This window comes from Mandrillus leucophaeus, unplaced genomic scaffold (assembly GCF_000951045.1).
Source record: "Mandrillus leucophaeus isolate KB7577 unplaced genomic scaffold, Mleu.le_1.0 Scaffold413, whole genome shotgun sequence".
In the NCBI taxonomy this organism is placed as follows: Eukaryota; Metazoa; Chordata; class Mammalia; order Primates; family Cercopithecidae; genus Mandrillus; species Mandrillus leucophaeus.
The window spans coordinates 313588-336865 of NW_012104399.1; the positions used below are offsets into that span (position 1 = coordinate 313588).

At 35.0% G+C, this 23278-nt stretch overlaps 1 protein-coding gene across 1 annotated transcript in view; it reads left to right on the forward strand.

The window, feature by feature from the left end:
• AGL (amylo-alpha-1, 6-glucosidase, 4-alpha-glucanotransferase) overlaps positions 1 to 22723 on the forward strand; it is a 77877-nt gene extending 55154 nt beyond the window's left edge. The window contains exons 26-34 of the mRNA XM_011992555.1: positions 299 to 524; positions 2331 to 2442; positions 9425 to 9560; positions 11129 to 11241; positions 12234 to 12445; positions 14105 to 14202; positions 15143 to 15230; positions 15344 to 15477; positions 20239 to 22723. Of these exons, the coding sequence (XP_011847945.1) occupies positions 299 to 524; positions 2331 to 2442; positions 9425 to 9560; positions 11129 to 11241; positions 12234 to 12445; positions 14105 to 14202; positions 15143 to 15230; positions 15344 to 15477; positions 20239 to 20356 (1237 nt within the window). The 3' untranslated portion in view covers positions 20357 to 22723. The remainder of the gene's footprint in view (positions 1 to 298; positions 525 to 2330; positions 2443 to 9424; positions 9561 to 11128; positions 11242 to 12233; positions 12446 to 14104; positions 14203 to 15142; positions 15231 to 15343; positions 15478 to 20238) is intronic.
• Positions 22724 to 23278: the final 555 nt, after the last annotated feature.

The following is a 23278-nucleotide window of genomic DNA, read 5'->3' on the forward strand; positions in this document are numbered from 1 at the left end:
CAAAAGTAGCATCTGGAGCTATGAGGTACCTTAAAAATCACCCAGTCCAGTCCCACATGAAAAACCTGTATCAGAGAGGGAGTCACACAGATTGTTAGCATAACATTCTAGGCTAGAATCAAGGTTCCTGACTTTAATTCTCTACTTACTCTATCGTGTACTTACTCTATCATGTTATGACTACTTTCTACATGAAAATATAAAGAAATAGGGCAAGAGAGAAAATGCATTCAAAATATAGTCACCAAAAGTGACTGTTTTGTTTTCATTTCTGATCCACTTAATTCTGTTGTTTTAGGAATATTATTTTAGCATTTGCTGGTACCCTGAGGCATGGTCTCATTCCTAATCTACTGGGTGAAGGAACTTATGCCAGATACAATTGTCGGGATGCTGTGTGGTGGTGGCTGCAGTGTATCCAGGATTACTGTAAAATGGTTCCAAATGGTCTAGACATTCTCAAGTGTCCAGTTTCCAGAATGTATCCTACAGATGATTCTGCTCCTTTGCCTGCTGGCACACTGGTAAAGATATTTCTTAAAATAATTTTTTTCTGAAAAATGACTTTTAGTTTCTAATGTAAAAATAAGTGTAATTAAGAATCCAAATCTTAAGAATTATTCAAATGTCAGTATTGATTTGGCACCTGCTGGTACTGTAAGTGATTTGTCTTTGCCTAAAGAACTTTGCAACATGGTAGAAGAGATGATGATGTGTACATAAATATGGCCATTGCAATAGAGTGTAGAGGAAGTGTTGTGTAGTCTCTTTAAAGAAAGAGAGAGAAGGTCCAGTAAGTAGGTCTCAGGGAGAACCTTAGAAAATAGCTAAAGTTTCACCTAAATGAGCCATAAAAGGTGAGCAGGACTTTAGGAGAGATGGGGAACGTTGTTGGGAGACATTAAAGATGAAAAGAAGCCGGGTGTATGGCAGACATCTGTAATCTCAGCCTCTCAGGAGGCTGAGGCAGGAGGATCACTTGAGGCCAGGCGTATGAGTCCAGCCTAGGCAACATAGCAAAACTCAGTCTCTTAAAAAAAAAAAAAAGAGGAAAGGAATAATAAAGTTGCATAGTGGATTGAAGCACAGTTTAGGGGACATAGTACTTATCGTGCCTTTATAAGAGCCTAGGCTCTTATAAAACACTTTTTGTAAAAACATCAGTCTGGTTTGGCTTTTTGTGTACTATATCTGCAGGATAGTAAGAGATTATGGAAAGGGTGAGCCAGGTTATGGAGAGCCTTCACTACCAATCCAGGGAGCTTAAAGATTATCTTATGAACAGTGAAGAATGGATAGACATTTTTGAGTGTTTCTTTCCCCAATCAAGAATGGACAATAGTGCTATACTTTTGCCACTTCTGATATGCCTTTATATGAATAGTTTGGTATATATGACTGGGGAGTGGGGAGGGGTAGTAGCTGTGTAAGCTACTTCAGGGCTAGCATATATTTGTGTCCTCATGATATTTATTTATATCATGAAGTACTCAAAGAACATTTGTCCAAAATTTTTTTTTATTTGTCCTCTGTTATCGACTGACATTTCCATTACAATGAATATAAGTTCATGCTATCAGGCAGGTAATTATTTTACACATAACTATTTGTTTTCTCACAGTTTATCCAAAAATATTTATTCACAGCTTTATAATTTTTATAATTACTAGTAGAATTTTTATATTATAGAGTTTTGATTTTATTCAGAGTCTTTAAAATGAAACATAATAAACAAGTAAGGACTCTAAACATTTTGCTTCTATTTAATATTCTTTACCTTATTTTTAAAAATGTAATTGTATGTTTTCCCAAATGTCATACTGAGGATCACATTTATTGTTTATATGGGCAAAGAAAATGACTTACGAATTCTTTACATTCACTGGGGTATTTTCCAAAGTCATTATGGATCTTCAAATTTGAGAGTTCCCCTTTAGCACATAATTTATTCCCATTACCTATGTATGCAGATGAGCAAGAATAGCAATGCCAATTTAAAATTCAGATGCTGGATAACAAGCTAGGTTCATTTATTAGCTGAACAGATCTCTCTAATAGGAACTGTACAAGCTCCCTAGATTCGTTTTTGTATGTCAACAGATTATTTTATGTCACAGACATGAATAGTCAAAACTACTGATGTTAAATATTTGTATGCTCATCTGTATTATTTGGTATATAGGAGCTGCTTCTTCCGTGGCCTCACCCAATTCCTATTTCTCACTCCAAATGAAACTATATATTTTCACATTACTTCAGTTGTCAGATTTGAGGGAAAATAAGAAAAATGTAATTTCAAACAGAGGTAACACCCATTATGTCTCAAACAGGATCAGCCATTGTTTGAAGTCATACAGGAAGCAATGCAAAGACACATGCAGGGCATACAGTTCCGAGAAAGGAATGCTGGTCCCAAGATAGATCGAAACATGAAGGATGAAGGTACAGAACTTTAACTAAAATAGTACAAATTTATCGAGATGATGAAATTAAACCTTGTAATTGTTCACTTAATAAATATTTATTTGTAAGCCAAACCTCACAGTATAATGATGAAAAAGATTAACGTAGTTCCTGATCTCACCAAGTTTTTAGTTTCTAGAGGAAAGATAAAATTTTATATCTTTTGTCAGCCAATTTGAAAGATAATTTTGGTGGTTTCATTTGTAACTATAATAATCACCATGAACTGAACTGCATGTTTACTATGTGCTAGGCATTGTGGTAACTACTTTACCTATGTTATTACCATTTAACACTCACCAAAACTTTGGGAATGAGTGATATTGTTTCCATTTTTACTAAATGAAGACTGAAGCAGAGTAGCTTGCCCAGAGTCACATAGCTACTAAGTGGTAGAGGTAGACTTTACTCGTGGTCTGTCTCAAGAGCCTAGGCACTTATAAAATACTTTTTGTAAAAAGGTTTGTTTGTATATGGTATTAAAATAAATATGCTTTTCTAACTTCTGTTGAGTTCATAATGTTCCTCAACTCATGGCACACTATCATTGCTGCCAATGCAAGGCTAATAGTAATTTATTTCATTTTATTCCCCATTCCCCTTAGTCTTTCCAATGGTTTATTTTATATTTATTTTGTAAAATATGCATTGTTTTATGTTCATGTGAGTTTTTTAAACTTTATAATAATTTTGAAAGACTCATAAGAAGTTGAAAAAATGATACATAGTATGCCATGAACTCTTCACCCAGTGCAATATCAAAATCAGGAGATTGACATCAGTATGTTTTCAACTTTTACCGGTTTTTACATTCACGTGTGTGTGTATGTGTATGTGTATGTGTATGTGTAGATCCGTGCAATTTGACCCCATGTATAGCTTCATGTTGCCACTGCCATAATCAAGATACAGAACTGGTCCATCACCATAAAGATCTTTGTGTACCCTTTTATAGTCACACCTAACCACTCCACCCCCAGCCCTGGTCTCTGGCAGCTACTAATCTGTTCTGCAACTTATAGTTTTGTCATTTTTAGAATGTTATATGAATGAAACCATATACTATATAACCTTTTGAGACTGATTTTTTTCCCTGTGCATAATGCCCTTAAGATCCATTCAAGTTGTTGCATTTATCAATAGTTTATTCCTTTTTATTGCTGAGTAGTATTCCCTTTTATGCATATACCAGTATTTATTTAACCATTCATCGAAACCATTCATCCATTGAAGGAATTTGGGTTGTTTTCATGTTTTGGCTAATACAAATAAAGCTACTATGAATATTCATGTACAAGTTTTTGTGGGACACATAGGTTTTCATTTTTTCTGGGATAAATGTCCAAGAATGGAATTGGTTCATATAATAAGTATATGTTTTGTTTTAGAAGAAACTGCCAAACTATTTTCCAGAGTGTTTTACCATTTTAATAAATGGTGGTACCTCTTTCTTTTAAGCTGTTCTGACAGCTTCATAGACCACTACCAACTGTGTGTGGTGGGGTGGGGACGGTCTGAGATGGAGTCTCGCTCTGTCCCCCAGCTGGAGTGCAGTGTCGCAATCTCAGCTCACTGCAATCTCCACCTCCTGTGTTCAAATGATTCTTGTACCTCAGCCTCCCAAGTAGCTGGACTACAGGCGCATGCCACCACACCTGGCTAATTTTTTGTATTCTTTGTTGTTGTTGTTTTTGTTGTTGTTTTGGCAGAGACGAGGTTTTGCCATGTTTTGGCCAGGCTGGACATTGTGATTTTAATTTGCATTTCCCTAATGGCTAATGGTGTGGAATATCTTTTCATGTGCTCATTTGCCATCCATCTTCCCTCTTTGCTGAAGTGTCGGTTCACGTATTTTGCACATTGTCTCTTTCTTTATTATTTTTCAGAGACAGGGTCCCACTCTGTCACCGAAACTGGATGGTAGTGGTGCAGTCATACCTCACTCAACCTCTAATTCCTGGGTTTAAGCAGTCCTCCTGCCTCAGACTGCCAAGTAGCTGAGACTACACGTGTGCACCACTGAACCTGGCTAATTTCTTTTTAAAATTTTTTTGTAGACATGGGGGTCTCCCTATGTTCCCCAGGCTTGTCTTGAATTCCTGACATCAAGCAATCCCCCTGCCTCAGCTTCCCAAAGTGCTGGGATTATAGGCATGAGCCACTGAGCCCAATCTCTTTTGTCCATTTTATAATTGTATAATTGGAGTACTCTTTTTTTGTTGTTGTTGTTATTGTTGTTTTTTTACTATTGAGTTTTTTTTTATTGTAAAATAGACATAATGTATATTTACCATTTTACCTTAACAGTTACAATTTTAGCCATTTTAAGTGTACAGTTCAGTGGCTTTAAGTACAGTCACATTGTTGTGCAACCATCATCACTGTCCATCTCCAGAACTTTGTCATCATTCCTAATTGAAACAGTAACTCCTCATTATCTCCTTCCCTAGCCCCTGGAACCACTATCCTACTTTCTGTCTCTATAAATTCAGTTATCCTAGGGACCTCATATAAGTGGAATCATACAGTCTTTGCCCTTTTGTACCTGGCTTATTTCACTTAGCATAATTATATTTTTATCAATACATAAAAGTTGTACATACTTAGCATAATTCTTTTGAAGTTCAGCCATGTTGTAGCAGATGTCAGAATTTTATTCCTTCTTTTTGTCCTTTTTGTGATAAAAAACACATAACATTAAATTTACCTTAGCCATTTTCAAGTGTACAATTCAGTAGTGTTAAGTACATTAACATTATTGTGGAACAGATCTCTAGAACTTCTTTACCTTGCAAAACAAACTCTATACTCGTGAAACACTAGTTCTTCCTCCTCCATCCCCACCCTTCCCATGCCTTAGTAACCACCTTTCTACTTTCTGTCCCTATGATTTTTGACTATTTTAGATACTTTATATAAATGAAATCATGCAGTATTTGTTCTTTTGTGACTGATTTTTTCCACTTAGCATAATGTCAAGGTTCATCTATCTCATAGCATGTGACAGGATTCCCTTATTTTTCAAGGTGCGTAATATTCCATTGTGTGCGTACATTTTCTTTATTCATTCATTGTCAGTGGGCATTTTATTGTTTCCATCTCTTGGCTCTTGTGAATAATGCTGCAGTTGACATGCATATGCAAATATCTCTTCAATATCCTGCTTTCATTTTTATGTATATATACTCAAAGTGGAATGCTAGATCGTATGTTAATTCTATTTCTATTTTTGAGAAACTTCTATGATATTCTCCATAATGGCGGCAATATTTACATTCCCACAACTATTTGAATTTCTCTGCATCTTTGCTAACACCTGGTATTTTCTGTTCTTTTGATAGTGACCAACCTAATGGGCGTGAAGTGGTATCTCATTCTGGTTTTGATTTGCATTTCCCTAATGATTAGAAGTGTTAAGCATCTTTTTATATATTTGTTTGCCAATTATGGGTCTTCTTTGGAGAATCGTCTATTCAAGCACTTTGCCTATATTTTAACTGGTTTTTGGTTTTTTGGCTATTGACTTGTAGAAGTTTCTTATATATTCTGAATATTAACCTCTTATCATACATATGAGAATTTCATTCCTTTTTAATATATTCCATTGTATGTATATACCACATTTTGTGTTTCCATTCATCTGTCAATGGACGTTTGGGTTGTTTCCACCTTTTGGCTATGGGGAATAATGCTGCTGTGAACATTGGTGTACAAATAGCTGTTTGAGTCCCTGCTTTCAATTCTTTTGGGTATATACCTAGAAGAGAACTTGCTGGATCATATGATAATTGTTTATTGACCTTTTTGAGGAACTACCACATTATCTTCCACAGTGGCTGTGCCATTTTACACTCTTACTGATAGTAAACAGTTTTCCGTTCCTCTATATCCTCACCAATACTTTTCTGGTTTTGCTTGGTTTTTTTTTTTTCCCCCACTAGTAGCCATCCTAGTGGCTATGAGGTGGTATCTCATGGTTTTGATTTGCATTTCCTTAATGATTTCTTAGTGATGTTGAGCATCTCTTCATGTGCTTATAGGCATACATATATCTTCTTTGGAGAAATGTCTATTCACATCCTTTGAAATTTAGGGAATGAACTGAGTTCTTTTGTTACTGAGGTGCAGGGTGCTTTGTATATTCTGGGTATGAAACACTTACTAGATATGGTTTGCAAATATTTTCTCCCGTATTGTGGGTTGTCTGTTCACTGTCTTAAAAGTATCCTTTGATAAACAAAAGTTTCTGATTTTGATTAAGTCCAGTTTTTCTACTTTTGTTACCTGTGCCTATTGTATCATATGCAAAAAAGCCTCATCAAATTCAGTGTCATGAAGCTTTTGCCGTACATTTTTGTCTAATAATTTTATAGTTTTAGCTCTTATGTTTAGGTCTTTGATCCATATTGAGTTAGTTTTTGTATACAATATTAAATCCAAGTCAGTTTTTTTAATATGTGAATATCCAGTTTACTCAGCTCTGTTTGGCAAAAAAAAAAAAAAAAAGACAACTGTCCCTTCCCCACTGAATGGTCTTGGCACCCTTGTCAAAAAACGTTTGACTATATATACAGGGTTTATTTCTGGGTTCTCTGTTCCATAGACCTCTGTGTCTGTCTTTCTGACAGAACCACACTGTTTTGGTTAGTGTAGCTTTGTAGTAAGTTTTGAAATGAAGAAGCATGAGTCTTCTAACTTTGTTCTTTTTCTAGATTGTTTTGGCTATTCAAGGTCCCTGGAAATTCCATATTTATTTTAAGATGGAGTTTTCTGTTTCTACAAAGCATCATTCTCTTTGGAGCATTTTTATGATACCTCCCTTAAGCTTTTCTGTCAGATATTTCCAATATCTGAGTCACCTCAGTGTTGTCACCTGTTAATTGCCTTTTCTCATTCAGGTTGCGATTTTCCTGATTCTTGGCCTGACAAGTAGTTTTTCATGTTTTCCTAGACCTTTGGATATTATGTTATAGGACACTGGATCCTGTGAAATCTTTCATTTTACCGAGTAGCTGTTATTTAAGTTTAGTATGCAGCTTCTGGCCCACTCTTGTGGGCTGTCGTTTCAATGACAATTTAATATTTAGCAAGGTTATTCTGGTCTACTTCATTCATGGGCTATCAGGAGGCCACTCAGGAAACCTGAGTGGAATTCCACACTGTGTAGTTTACTTCTCTAATCTTTGGGTGTGTTAATTCTCATCTGTTTCACATGTAGATTGGTCAGAGTCTGCCCAGGCCTTCCTATACAGCTTTACAGCATCATTTTTGCAGCTTCCTCCTTTTCAGATCTTCCCTGAAATCTCTAGTTGGAGTGTGAGGGGCACCCCATCACTGCTGGGCAGGGCATGGAAATCCAGACTCTCCACTCAGTCTCTGCTGACAGTATGCTGTCAGGAGAGGGGAGCACTGTCCCTAACGACCTGCTCCCCCGGGGGTAGAAGTCCATACTCCCCACCCAGTTTGTGCTAACATCATGCAGCAGGGGTGGGAAACACGCTGGGCTGCCTGCTGCCGCCCCAAGGCCACCTACTGCTACCAGGTTGGGAGTGGAAGTTCAGACTCCCAGATTCCCCTTGTGGTGTCCATGGGTACCAAGCTGCTGAGGAAGGGGAGCACTGCCTTGAGTCATCTGCTACCCCCAGGTAGGGGATAGGAGTCCAGGCTTCCACTCAGTCTCCACTGACATTCCAGGGAGAAAGGACATCTATGGTATTTGCTGGCATAGGGTGGATGTTGTCATAAAGGTTTCTCTCTGGTTAGGGTCCCTCTTTCCTTTTCCTTTGACTAGAATCAATTGGTTTTTCTTGGAACTTTTTGTCATTACCTGTTGAAGGTTGCAGGTTGCCTTTCCAAGGCAACATCTCACCCAGACTGGTATATATGGAGAATTTTAAAAAAAGAAGAAAAAAAAAAAAAACAACCCGAGGAACTCACCACTATGACATTCCTCAAGTCTTGAGGTTCCTAGCCAATCTGCCTTCCTCTTTACACTTTTAGAGTCCTCTTATGACAGTCCACTGTATTACGCTCAGGGATTTTCATTGTACTTAAGAGAGGAAGATTAGGGAAAAATGAGTCTTCTCCCCTTTTTCATACCAGAAGTTTTTGTACTTTGTGTATTTATGTGTGTTTGAGTATGTGTAAATTACTTATTACATAGCATATATTCAGTGTCCTATAATATGTACTGTAATCAATTTATGTTTTGAAATTATACACAGATATTAGATATACCAGTATTATCTATGATTAAACTTTTATAAAAATGTTATCTCACTATATATGTCCTTTTGCAACTTGTTTTATTCAACCATTTTGTTTTGGAGATTTATCTTTCTTGTATAAATTTAAGGGATACAAGGGCAGTTTTGTTACATGGATGTATTGGGTAAGGGTGAAGTCTGGGCTTTTAGTGTAACCATCACCCAAATAATGTACATTGTACCCATTAAGTAATTTCTCATCTGTCACTCTCATCTCACCTTTCTGAGTCTCTGGTGTCTATTATTCCACACTCTATGTCCATGTACATATATTATTTAGCTCTGACATCCATTTTGATACATGTAAATCCAGTTCATTAATTTCAAATGGTATAGAGGGTTTCCCATTGTATGAATAAACTACAGTGTTTATCCATTCCTCTATTGAGCAGTTATTTTTTGTGAATGCAAGCAATGTGGCAGTGAATATCCTCATACACATCTCCATGTGCATATAAATAAGGGTTTCTCTTGTATATATATAGAAATGAAATTCCTATGTGGTAGAATATGCATATCTCCAACTTTGTGCTTTGTATATTCTGGATACAAAATCATAGGATATCACCAAACTGAGCTTCAGAGTGGTTGTCCTAGTTTATTATATTTAAAATTTTGTAAATGTTTTAAAATATTTGTATATACTGTATATAATACTTATAAAAATTTTATTTTATACATGTTTTGTTTTTTAGGTTTTAATGTAACTGCAGGAGTTGATGAAGAAACAGGATTTGTTTATGGAGGAAATCGTTTCAATTGTGGCACATGGATGGATAAAATGGGAGAAAGTGACAGAGCTAGAAACACAGGAATCCCAGCCACACCAAGGTAGTGTTAATTTTATAGTGCTGTGTAATTATACCCTTTTTTAAAAAAGCACATACTTGTGGAATCTTTTATTCTGTTAACTATGAACTCTTTATATTAAGTCAATCAAAATGTCCCTGCCTTCCTCCCTTCATCTCCCCATTGTCCATGCACACAATCCTCTTGATATAAGTTATCAAGTAACACTATCTGTTCTTTTCTGTAAGTGCTCGTGGATTGATTCTCTACAAGCACCTCAAAGGAAAGATTTCTGATTCATTATCCCAGTGGTTAAGACATTTTCGTAACCTGAACTGCTTATTGATGTAAACATTTCATTATGCCCATCTTTTGCAAACATGGAAAACAACCAATTGTTCCGTCTTTTATGAAATTCTTTCACTTTCTGAACCTTTTTTCCTCCTAATTTTTTAAATCTTTTTTCCTAGTGTTTGTCATTTAAGAAGTTTTTATGATTTCAAATGCTTAACATCAGATGCTATTAAAATAGCTTTTAATATTACTATTACCCAAATAATGTACTTTGTACCCATTAAGTAATGTCTATTAAAAGAGCTTCTGATACTGTAGTAAGCTGAGAAGTTAATTTCTTATTCTAATTTTTTTTTTTTTTTGAAAGAAAGCCTCACTCTGTTGCCCAGGCTATAGTGCAGTAGCACAAATCATGGCTCACTGCAGCCTCTGCCTCCCAGATTTAAGCAATTCTCCTGTCTCAGCCTTCCAAGGACCTGGGACTATAGGTGCTCCCTACCACACAGGCTAATTTTTGTATTTTTAGTAGAGACAAGGTTTCACCATGTTGGCCAGGCTGATCTCAAACTTTTGACCTTAAATGATCCACCCGCCTCAGCCTCCCAAAGTGCTGGGATTACAGGAATGAGCCACCGCACTCAGCCTCTTATTCTAAGTTTTATCTTCAGTAAGAATTGTCCAAAAAATTTAATAGTTGTGGACTGGGTGTGGTAGCTGACGCCTGTAATCTCAACACTTTGGGAGGTTGGGAGGTTGAGGTGGAAGGATAGCTTGAACCCAGGAGTTCAAAACCAGCTTGGGCAACATAGTGAGGCCCCATCTCTACAAAAAAAAAATTAATAAATAAGTTACTATCTTTACATGCTTTACCAATTTTTTAAAATTATTTATTTTGGTACATTAGATCTTGTACTTCCCTTTTATTTTTCTTAAAAATGAGCTTTCAGATTAATGTGTCTGCCTTCCCTCATTTTCTCCAGCCCTATTTTTCGTGTTTGCTCTTTTCTCTAGTACCTTATCCCAATATTCAGATTCCTTAGTCCTACCTTTTCCAACTTCCATCTTCTTTCATTCCACAATTCCCATTCTACATCATAGAATTTTTAAAAAACATGTGAGGATGACAGACAATGGCAAAACACTGAGAGGAAAAAATGTTTACATGATATAGTACACATTCCTATAGAGTAAGGATTTTTTAATAGTTTTCATAATATGTTAGTTATATGATTCATTACAATTGTTTACTGAATGCCCTTTAAATAGTACTTAAAGGACTCCAACTTAGAGAATAAAAATATATTTTTTAATTTTAGAGATGGGTCTGCTGTGGAAATTGTGGGACTGAGTAAATCTGCTGTTCGCTGGTTGCTGGAATTATCCAAAAAAAATATTTTCCCTTATCATGAAGTCACAGTAAAAAGACATGGTAAGGTGGTTATTTACAAAGAACCTTCAAATGTACTATGCATATTCTCAACCTATGTAATCATTTGATTCAATCAGCTAATATTGGGAAACCCTTAAAATTAAGAAGAAAGAAAATTCGTTTACTAGTGTGAAAATTGTAACAATTCTAGTTGGACCATATTTTTAGCAACTTTGAACGAGATAAGAAAGCAGCATAGCTATTGCCTTTATTGTGCTTGTCTTTTTCCTCAGTGTGACTGAGCAAGTTGCATTTCTGTGAGCAATTTTGCAATCTTTACATGTCTTTTTCTAGAATAGTGCTGTCCAAAATAATGTGAACCACATACGTAATTTTAAATTTTATAGTACCCACATTTTAAAAAGTGGAAAGAAACAGGTTAAATTGGTTACAAGATATTTTATTAAATCAGCCAGGTACAGTGGCTCATGCTTGTAATCGCTACACTTTGGGAGGCCAAGGCAGGTGTATCACTTGAGCTAAGGAGTTTGAGACCATCCTGGGCAACATGAAACCTCATGTCTACAAGAAATACAAAAATTAGCAGGGTGTGGTTATGTAAGCCTGTAGTCCCAGCTACTTGAGAGGCTGAGGGGGGAGGATGGCTTGAGCCCAGGAAGCAGAGGTTGTGGTGAGCCAAGTTCATACTACTGCACTCCAGCTTGGGTGGACAATGCCAGACCCTGTCTTAAAAAAAAAAAAAAGGCATTTTATTTAACTCAGTGTACGTATATAAAATATTGTTTCAGCATGTAATCAATATAAAATTATTCATAAGCTATTTTACGTTCTTTTTAGTGGTGCTACATCTTCATAACCCAGCTTATATTTTACATTTATAACACATCTCAGTTCAGTCTGGCCACATTTTCCAAAAGTTGATAATTCATTGCCTTGTAGTAGATAAAAATAAACTATTACTGTTTGTCTGTAACTAGATGTGTGAATTGTTTTGAATGATTAAAACTACCATGTCTTATGTCATTTTTCAGGAAAGGTTGTAAAGGTCTCATATGATGAGTGGAACAGAAAAATACAAGACAACTTTGAAAAGCTATTTCATGTTTCAGAAGACCCTTCAGATTTAAATGAAAAGCATCCAAATCTGGTTCACAAACGTGGCATATACAAAGATAGTTATGGAGCTTCAAGTCCCTGGTGTGACTATCAGCTCAGGCCTAATTTTACTATAGCAATGGTTGTGGTAGGTGATCCGTTTGTAAAAACATTTCAGAAAATGATGTGCTAGCGTTTGCTTGGTTCCTTATTCCCATTTGTTTTCGAATTCACTTAATGGCTAAAAAGTAGTATATTGCTTACTAGCTAGTTTTAAATAATCTTTTCTAATTCATCAAGTATTATGCGTATCACCTTTGACCTGTAACATTCAGTATCCAAGAACAGAGAATAATGGATGATGACTGATGAAGTGCTTCCTAGAGTTTTTCACATTCAGAGCACACATAGAAGATGATATTTGTGGCCAGATGCAGTGGCTCGCACCTGTCATCCCATTTTGGGGACCAAAGCAGGAGGATCACTTGAGCCCAGGAGTTTGAGACCAGCCTGGATATCATAATGAGGCCCCACCTCCATATTTAAAAAAAAAAGAAAAGAAAAGAAAATGATATTTGTATAGCACAATAGGCTACATGGAGGAGGCTGCTTGTGCTAGATCCAGCTACTTCAGTTAGCCTCAGGCCCCACCCAGCTGCCCTGAAAGCTGAGGGTCTCTGTATCCTACACACCTGTGCTCTAACCAGTGCCTCAGCACACTAGTTAGAAAGCCCTGAACTAGTGAACTAAAGTGGATAGCTTCAATTAACATCCTGTTTTCTTTGTTGCATTGCTGCAATTAGTTTTGTCTAGCAAAGAATTCTAGATTCTCTCCTTTTTTAAATCTATACTTTAGTCTAAAAATAAACTGTAAGGAAGTAAAATAGAGAAGGTATGTGTTCTTCTATGCCTGCCTAGCTGTTTTCACATTGTCAAAAAGAGTACCAAACCTAGTACTATAAATTATAGTAAAATGAAAAGTATAAAACTACACAAAGGTAGCTTTGGTTCAGTGTGCACTTGATTTTATTTAACCATTGAAATGAGTGCATATTCTTGGTCAACAATGCTTTCTCTCTTCTTTCTCTGTATCTCAAGTAAATTTACTCATGCTATTGGAGTAAAAGTTCTGTATTTATTTATGGCCCCAGAAGCAAAAAATGGGTATCAGATGTACTTAAAGAAAGCTATTAAAAACTCGATGAAGAATGAATTACATACATTTAAGTGTGTGCTGTCTGGGTTCAGTGACTCATGCCTGTAATTCCAACACTTTGGGAGGCTGAGGTGGGAGGATTGCTTGAGCTCAGGAGTTCAAGATCAGGCTGGGCAACATAGTGAGACTTCATCTCCACAAAAATTTAAAAAATATATTAGCCTGTAGTCCCAGCTGCTCAGGAGGCTGAGGCTAATCGCCTGATCCCAGGAGATTGAGGCTGCACTGAGCTCTGTTCTCGCCACTGCACTCCAGCCTGGTGACAGAGGGAGACCCTGTCTCCAAAGGGGTTAAAATAAAAGTGTGTTCTGCCTTCAGTGTAGCTGTGGCAACTTCCTTTTGGAGCTGAGTAACTTTCTTGAGGTGACAGAGAAATAATCACCTCTAAAAGCTATCCTAACTTCTACGGCCAAAAACAGTCCTTCTAAGTCAGGCTCATAGGATTAGATCTGGTTAGGTATCTACACTCAAATTCTGACCCTCACTGTATTTTAAGTAATTTTTTTTCAAGTTTATGAATAGTTTCTGTGGGTAGGAACTAATTGTTCTGTGATCTTAAAAATTTATATATTTGTTTTTGGCATTCACTAGGCCCCTGAGCTCTTTACTACAGCAAAAGCATGGAAAGCTTTGGAGATTGCAGAAAAAAAATTGCTTGGTCCCCTTGGCATGAAAACTTTAGATCCAGAGTAAGTTGGAATATAAGTATTAAGAATGTTGTTGATATTATATTTAATCCAAATACATTGACATCAACCCTACTTTTTTTTTTTTTTTTTTTTTAAGCCAGGGCAAAAATTTTTGTAGAGATGCCAGCTCTACAAAAATAAAAATTTAAAACAAATTATCTAGGAGAGATTGTGTACACCTGTAGTCCTAGCTACTCAGGAGGCTAAGGCAGGAGTATCAGTTGAGCCAGGAGATCAAGGCTATAGTGAGCTATGATGGCACCACTGCACTTCAGCCTGCTTGACAGAATGAGACACTGTATTAAAACACACATGCACGCACACACACACCAAAACCCACAATTAAAGCTTACTCTTGTGGCCAGCTCTCCAAAAAAAGAAAAGTAACAAATGGAGTATAGATAACTGTGTTTTAACTTCTATGTATTATAATAAAGCAATATGTATATTCAGTTGCTATTTGTAACCTGATAATAAGCCAATTTTAATTTTAAAATAATTTTATGGAGAAGCTTAAAAACTACCTTTCCAATCTATAATTAATAAAACCATGTCTTTAATGTTTACTAATTCAAGTTATTCTATGTATATTTCAATTATTAGACAGGCCTCCATATATTAGAGGCCTAGGAAATAGTTGACTTCAAACCAACCCATATTTAGTGCCAGGCTAGCTTCTTTTAAGGCAAGATACCAGAATATTTTACAGTTTTTATATTAACCAGTATTTGTTAATCATTTTTAACACATGATTAAAGTCCTGTGAACTCAGTATGTACTAATTTAAGGTTAGATAGATGATACACTAATGCTGAGCTTATTCTGTAGATTAGAAGACAAAATAATTGATTTCTCTTACCTTTGTTATTGAAATTTTTCAGTGCTTTCTCTGTAATATCTGATCATCTTTTATTTAACTTAAATTTTAATCATTTTGCAGTGATATGGTTTACTGTGGAATTTATGACAATGCATTAGACAATGACAACTACAATCTTGCAAAAGGTTTCAATTATCACCAAGGACCTGTAAGAATTTCATTTATCTTCTGAGTTTCAGTTTAAATTATTTTTCAAGTAATTTTTAGACATTTATGGGTTTTTTTTTTTTTTTGTCTTTACTTTTGAATAATCTTTTTTAGGAGTGGCTGTGGCCTATTGGATATTTTCTTCGTGCAAAATTATATTTTTCCAGATTAATGGGCCCGGAGACTACTGCAAAAACTATAGTTTTGGTTAAAAATGTTCTTTCCCGACACTATGTTCATCTTGAGAGGTAAGTCATCAGCAGCATGTAATTTCCATAACTAGTGTTTAGTCGATTTACTAGCTATTAGGTAAATTACAGTTTCTTAGAATTGATTTCTATATGCCCTAGGTATCCCAATGAAAAGTGAAGCCTTTATTCTTTAACATGACAAATTCTGTTATATAATTTTCACTTTCTCTTATTTTAGGTTATTTATTTTAAGTTGAGGTCTTGATATTGTGTGATTTATACATGTGGAATTTTGATTTTTTTAATTTTCCTGATGTTTTTGGATATGGTTAGCACAGGATAAATATAGAAATTTAAGGTACTCACCCTGGGCCTTTTGAGTTAATTGATTTAAAGATATATCAAGAAATAGTTTTCAGAAATGCTTTCATTATAGTTAAAATATCAGAGTTGGTCTTTTGCCTGTTATTTCAAAAACCATTTTTCACTTCCTTGTCCTAATTATTAGCAAATAGACAGTGTCAGAGTTACATATCTTTATAAGATAGTATAAATTCAGAGGGTATCTTAATTTCCCAAATTTTATATTATACATATCTATGTTTTATTCCTCAAATTATGAATAAACAGCACAAATTTCATCTCCTTTCTCACAAGCACATAAGGGACTTCTGTGCATTTCATATTAATAGAGCCACTCCTGGTTTCTTTTGTTTGGTTGTCACTATGGTATAGATTTTATCATCCTTTTAACCTATTTATGTCTTTGTATCTAAAGTGGATTTCTTGTACATAGTAGCATGTAATCGGGTCTTGCTCTCCTGTAGCATGACAGTTTCTGCTTTTGGAATATTTAGACCATTTACATTTAAGGTGATTACTGAAATTGTGAAATTTAAGTGTTTGTTGTCTATTTATTCTGTCTGGTTTTTGTTAGCTTTTTCCTCTTTTTGTGCTTCTTTTGCATTGAATATTATTTCATTTTAATCTCCTTTGTTGGCTAATTAGATATAATTCTTGTTTATTTAAAATGGTTGCTTTAGGTTTATAGTATATGTCTTTATAGTTTACCTTCCAGTGATTTACCACTTCAAGTAAGGTATAAAGAACCTTAAAATAGTATAGTTTCATTTTTCCTCTCCCGGCCTATGTGCTTATTATTGTCATCCATTTTGCTTTTACATGTTAAAACCCCCCACACTACATGGCTACTACTTTTGTTTAGGCCGTCAGTTATTTTTTTAATGATCTTTAAATAATACATTAAAAAGTCTGATTACTCTTATAGTTGCCATTTTCAGTGCTCTTCATATTTTTGTGATGTTCTGTATTTCCATCTTGTATCATTTTTCTTCTACCCGAAGGACTTTTTCCATCATGTCTTTGTAGTGTTTGCCTCCTCATGATGAGTTCTTTCAATTCTTGTAAGTGTAAAAACAGATGTGTTTTGCCTTTATTTTAAAGATATTTTCACTGTGTATAGAATTCAAAGTTAAGCTTTCTCTCTTTCATACTTTAAAGTGGTTACATCGTTTTGATAAGAAATCTGCTAACATTTTTATGTCTAACCTACCATCACATCCATCCTGGTGTTTTTCATTTCACACATTGTAGTTTTCATTTCTCTTATCTGGGTCGTCTTTATATCTTCCATGTCTCTGTTTAATGTTTTGAACATTTCTGGGTTGCTTTTGCTTGTGAGTATTCTCTTTATTATGGGTCAGATCACCCTGCTTCTTTGCCTGGTAGTTTTTGTTTTTTGATTTTTGAAGAGACAGGGGTCTTGCTATCTTGCCCAGGCTGGTCTCAAACTCCTAGGCTCAAGCAGTCCTCCCACCTCGGCCTCCTGAAGTGCTGAGATTACAGGCATGAGCCACCACACCCAGCCATTTGCCTGGTTATTTTTTATTAGATACCAGATGTGCATTTTACCTTGTTGGGTGCTAGATTTTTGGTGTTTCTATAAATGTTTTTGAGCTTTGTTTTGGAATGCAGTGAAATTACTTGGAAACAGTTTGATCCTTTCCGGTCTTGATTTTAAGCTTATTAGACCTGACCAGAATAGGATTTGGTCTAGGAATAATTATTCACTATTAGTGAATCAAGACCTATCTGTGTTCTCTAGCCTGTATTTCAAAAATTATGACGTTTTCAAATCTGCCTGATGGGAACAAGCAAGTGTTCCCAACACTATGTGAGTGCCATGTACTGCTTCTTCTCATCCTTTTGGATGGTTCTTTCCTTGTTCTTTGGTTGTTTCCTCTTGTGAATTTGCTGGTTGGTACACTACAGATACTTGAGTGGGACCCTCTGCATATCTTCAGAGTTCTCTCTTTGTACAGCTCCCTCCTCTCTAGTACTCTATCCTGCAAATTGTAGCTGCTTTATAGTGTTCCTGGATTCTCAGTTCAACTCAAGGAAGTCTGCCAGGCTCCACCTGTGTTCCCCCTCTCTGTGCCAAATCCTGGAAATGCTCAAGGCAGTAAGGTATGGTAATCATAGGGTTTGCTTCATTTGTTTCTTATTCCTCAAGGATCACTATTTGTTGCCTAATGTCTAATGTCTTAATGTCCAGTTCTTCATTTGTATCAGACAGGAAGGAAATTTCTGTCCATACTACTTCCTGTTTGTCACGTATGGAAGTCCTTCCTTGCTTTCTGGCCCAGCAAGGTTTTCAAGACTCATCTTTTGCTTTCACTACCCCAGCCTGGAATTGGGCAATTCTCTAAGGAGCCCTTGCTCTTTATAGTGAAAAATGTTATTTAGAAGCTAGATCGGAACACATGGTGTATTGATTATTACTATGCCCCCCAGTAGATAGGGCTAGGGAATATGTAATAATAATGCATAAATATAGGTAAATACATACACATGTATCTTCATTTCAATGTATCCTATGTATATTGAAAACCTGAGTTTACACCAGTTCCAATCTATTGCTCACTGTTTAATTCTATTTTTCTCCCTCTCTATATTTGTAATTCCATTTTACAACAATTAATAACCTACTTCCCACATTGGGCTGTCACCACCACATACAGTCTGCTCACCCAGCTTCGGCCTGATACCCCACACTAAGTCACCTGTATGTGTGGAGCCCTCCTGACACCACTTGGTTTCTAACTGCCCACTCGGGACCACTCTCACCCTTGGTGAACTCCCTCTTCATACCTCTTGAACTCTAACATCCTGCTCCATACTACCTATTACCCTTTCCTCTCCATTTGTGGTCACCTGCCATGCTCTGTCCCACCTAATGACTTCAGGATGAATTTTTCAGGAAAGCAAGGGAAAAGGGACTTCCTTATATTTGTATGGACACATTCCATGTCCTCGTGTCCAAGTCTAATTATGGGCAGCATATTCATGGTTTTGTAACCTCATTTTGTTTTTTAATTTTGGTAGTCTGTTAGTTTGCTAGAGCTGCAGTAACAGAGCACTACAAACTGAGTGACTTAAATAATAGAAATTGTTAAACAGCAGAATATTGTCTCAGAGTTCTAGAGGCCAGAAATCTGAAAAATCAAGGCATGGACAGAGCCATCCTCCCTCTGAAGGCCTTAGGGAAAGGTCTCTTCCAGCCCTCTCTCTTAGCTGCTGATAATCCTGTGGCTTGTGGCAGCAAAACTCCAATCTTCATGTGGCATTATCTTAACTAATTACATCTGCAGTGACCCAATTTCCAAACAGGTTCACATTCTGAGGTACTGGGGGCTAGGACTTCAACATACAAATTCTGTGGAAATATAATTCAACACATTACAGATGCCCAGTTATCCAGCTTCAGTCATTTGGCATTTTACTCTGATGTAGCTTGAATACTTGGAAACATACATTTTCTATATTTTCCAGGTTTCTATGACTTTTTTTTTAAATATAGTACCCAGCTGATATTAGTTATTATCCAAAATACCCTATTTTACCTAATGGGGTTTTTTTCCCATTTTTACTATGAAATATTTGATGCCCACTGAAGCGTGTATGTAATATAGCCCTGAGTTACAAACCATAATAATGAAACAAGTCTGTTCCCACGACCCAACTTAAAAATGAAACATTACAGATTTCTGTACTTTTTAAATTCGTGTTTCATTTTTAAGGGATTACATTGAAATTAACAATAAATTTGATGTACTAACATCACTGTGTTCTGATAGGGAGGGCTGGAACAAGTTATTTAACCTCTGTAAATCTCTCTTACCTCTCTATAGATAGGCATACTTATGGTGCCTACCTTATAGGGTTACTGTGAACATTAAATGAGATAATATATGTAAAGCAGTTAGTATTAGAATATAAAGGCATAATAAATACTAAGTTTATTATTCAGTAGAATGAGAAATTGATTGGCATTTTTTTTCTTTAAGTAGAAAGTACTCTGGAATGGCATTTCCCCCCTAATCGTAGTTCTTAGTGTTTCTTCATTACTTTTAGTTTTACAGTTTTATCAAGATCACACATAACACATCTGCATAATTACAATTTGAGTCTCATAAACTTACTCCAAAAGGAATAAAATTATGCCTGAGAGAGTATTTATCTCTATATTTATATGTAGCTTGTAATGGTAGTTTCTTCTATGTTTTTAATACATAAAGGGATTCCTTGTATTTAAAAGTCTCAAATTCCAAAGATGGAATGTCAAAGAATAATTTCAGTCTAAATTCATTTGTATGTCTTTAGGATATTGTTTTATTTTGTAGCAAATGACTACATATGATTATTTTCTGCACTAGAAGGCAAAAATCACCAGGTCTTGCCTATTTTGTTAATATGTATTAAATCATGTCTTTGTAAAATGTCTTTTTTTTCATTCAGATCCCCTTGGAAAGGACTTCCAGAACTGACCAATGAGAATGCCCAATACTGTCCTTTCAGCTGTGAAACACAAGCCTGGTCAATTTCTACTATTCTTGAGACACTTTATGATTTATAGTTGATTACAGATATTAAGTATGCAATTACTTGTGTTATAGGATGCAAGGCCATCATATGTAAATGCCTTATATGCACAGGCTCAAGTCATTTTAAAAATCTCATTTATAATAATATTGATGCTCAATTAGGTAAGATTGTAAAAGCATTGATTTTTTTTTAATGTACAGAGTAGATTTCAATTTGAATCAGAAAGAAATATCATTACCAATGAAATGTGTTTGAGTTCAGTAAGAATTCTTCAAATGCCTAGAAATCCAGAGTTTGAAAAAGAAATATCATGTAATCTTCTATTTATACATAAATAAAAATAAAATATGAAAATATAATGAAAGAAATGGAAAGATAGCTTTTAACTGTGGTATATATAATCTTCAGTAACAATACATACTGAATAGGCTGTGGTTCATTAATATTATCACCACTTACTATAGTATTCTTAATACAATGCTCACTGCATTTAATAAACATTTAATAAATGGTGAATGATAGAAGTTTCCACCTACAATATATGTTCCTAAATGGAGCACAGATGTTCAAACTGCTTTCATTTTTTCACTGATATATTCATTTGTGTGTAATATAATGAATGCCAACAGTATATTTTATATGATTTACGTATGTGGGGAAACAGGCAAAGCATTAGGAAATTTATTTCCTGAAAACAGTTTTGTAAAATTAGTATTGAGTTCTAGTTTACTATTATAAGATAGCTTACATTTTGAAAATGGAAATTGTTGGTCATATTTCTAGAATTGTAAAGAAAAAGAAAAAAGGATGTTATATTAGTTTTCTAAAACTCAACTATCTTTAGTTCATGTTCAAAAATCTATTGCTAGATCATAGTAGATACTGGTTTTCTATTAACTCAGAACCTACATTGACAAGTTTAACATTGAGAAGAATCTTAACAAAAATATGGGTATTAATTCAGTATATATCTTAAATTCAGTAAAATCATTGGAAATTTTTCATGTTAACTTATTTTAAGATACCTTAAAAATCTTAAAGTCACAAAAGGAAAAAGGTTTTTAACATTTATATGAGTTCACATTTTTTAATAGAACTTATTTCCTAGATAGAATTTTTTTACTGTTTTTTACTGTTTTCTTAAGAAAACAGTTAAATCATTGTGCGTTCAATTGGAAAAAAGTAGTTGCAAGAATTCTTTCATTGCTATATAATATTCAGTGGCTCATTTATAGCTAATAAAATAATGGTGTTTTAAAATAATGCTACTTTAAAAGTAGCATTTTTTAACTTAAAAACCTTAACTATGACCAAGAAATAAAACTAAAAGAGAAAACCAGCAAATAAAACTTCTGGGCAGCAAAAATTTACAAATGCTTCAGATGTCAAATACCCATTCTTGAAAGCTCGTGTAATTTACTTTATGATTATCTGCCTGCTCCTCGTCAAAGCTGACCTTGCTTTAGAAATAGTTTTAACTAGTTTAGTTTTCTGGTTTCCAAAACTGAAACAGATTAAATCCTACAAATTTAAGGACAGTTGTGACAGTAATCTGACCACTGTCTATAAACACACTGGTTTCCAAATCTCCCTTTCTTCTTCAGTTCCTTCCTTGCTCAATATATAACCTTCTCTAAACTGTGCAGGTAAAAGGAATGACTTCCCTTGAGAGAACCATTAGTTCATCAAAGGTTTATGTAGTTTTGTTGCTCTACCCTAACTTTGATATTAAGGGAGGTAAGAAAGGTAACAGAAAACCAGCATATTTAAGCCAAAGCACGAAGTAATCACTGACAGTTAAATGTGACCAAAATAATTAAAATTCACAATTTTTTAAATGTAGTCATTTTGGGTTATCTCTAGTAAGGCAAATACCCACGTTGGTAAATTTTTAGGATATTGTGTTGCACTAGAAAACTAAGTAGTTCATCTTTCTAATGAGGAAGATTAATGAAAGAACATTATTATATTCTGCATGGTATATTTTAAAGTTTAAGAAGGCATGTTAAACATTATTTCCTCTATGGGAGTTAAAATACAAAATTAGATTTTTAAAAGGTGTCATTTGACTAAAGAACGTTTAGGTAGAATGCATCATACTTGAGTGATGCTGGATAAGGTATTATTATATTTCAACAATGGACTATGCCTTGGTTTTTCACTAATCAAAATCAAAATTACTCTTTAACATGAGAAATGAATTTGCCAGTTTAGTATGCTGTGGTATTTTAATAAGTTTTCTAAGATAATTGGGAAAACATGAGACTGGTCATATTTATGAATATTGTAACATGTGAATTGTAATCCATTTCTGATATGTCTTGAACTACTCTGTCTAGTGGGCAAATGTCATTGTTATCTCTGTGTGTTAAGAAAATAAAAGTATTTTCTAAAGGTCTATATTTTGCTTTCATTCATAGCCATTGCGCCCAGCTAATTTTTTATTTTTTACTTATTTTTTATTTTGTAGAGACAGGATTCTACACTATGTTCCCTAGGTTGGTCTCAGCCTCCTGGCCTTAAGTGATCCTTCTGCCTCAGCCTCCCAGAGGCAATTAATTTGTCAGTGCTGACCAGAGCCATTTATTCAGTGCTTGCCTACTTTAGGTGCTTACCTTTTTGCAGGAGGCAGAGAGGAGGAAGAACTTTATACTGTTTGGATTATTTATTTCATTAGGCATGTTGAAAGGAGCAAAATCAACTTCCAATTTATAAATCTGTTAGAAACTATACACTTCTGGTGACAATGGGCCTCCTGGAAAAATAAAAATAATTTTTTTAAAATAAATAAAAATAAGCTGTGCACTTTCCTGGTACTTCTTGAAACCTTTTACTCAAGTGTGAATTTTTTATTTACTTTTGATCAACTTACTAACAGTAAACACTACAGGCCAGAAGACATAATATATATACGTGCCTCTTAAAGTAGCCAAATTTTTTTTTTACTTTTCAT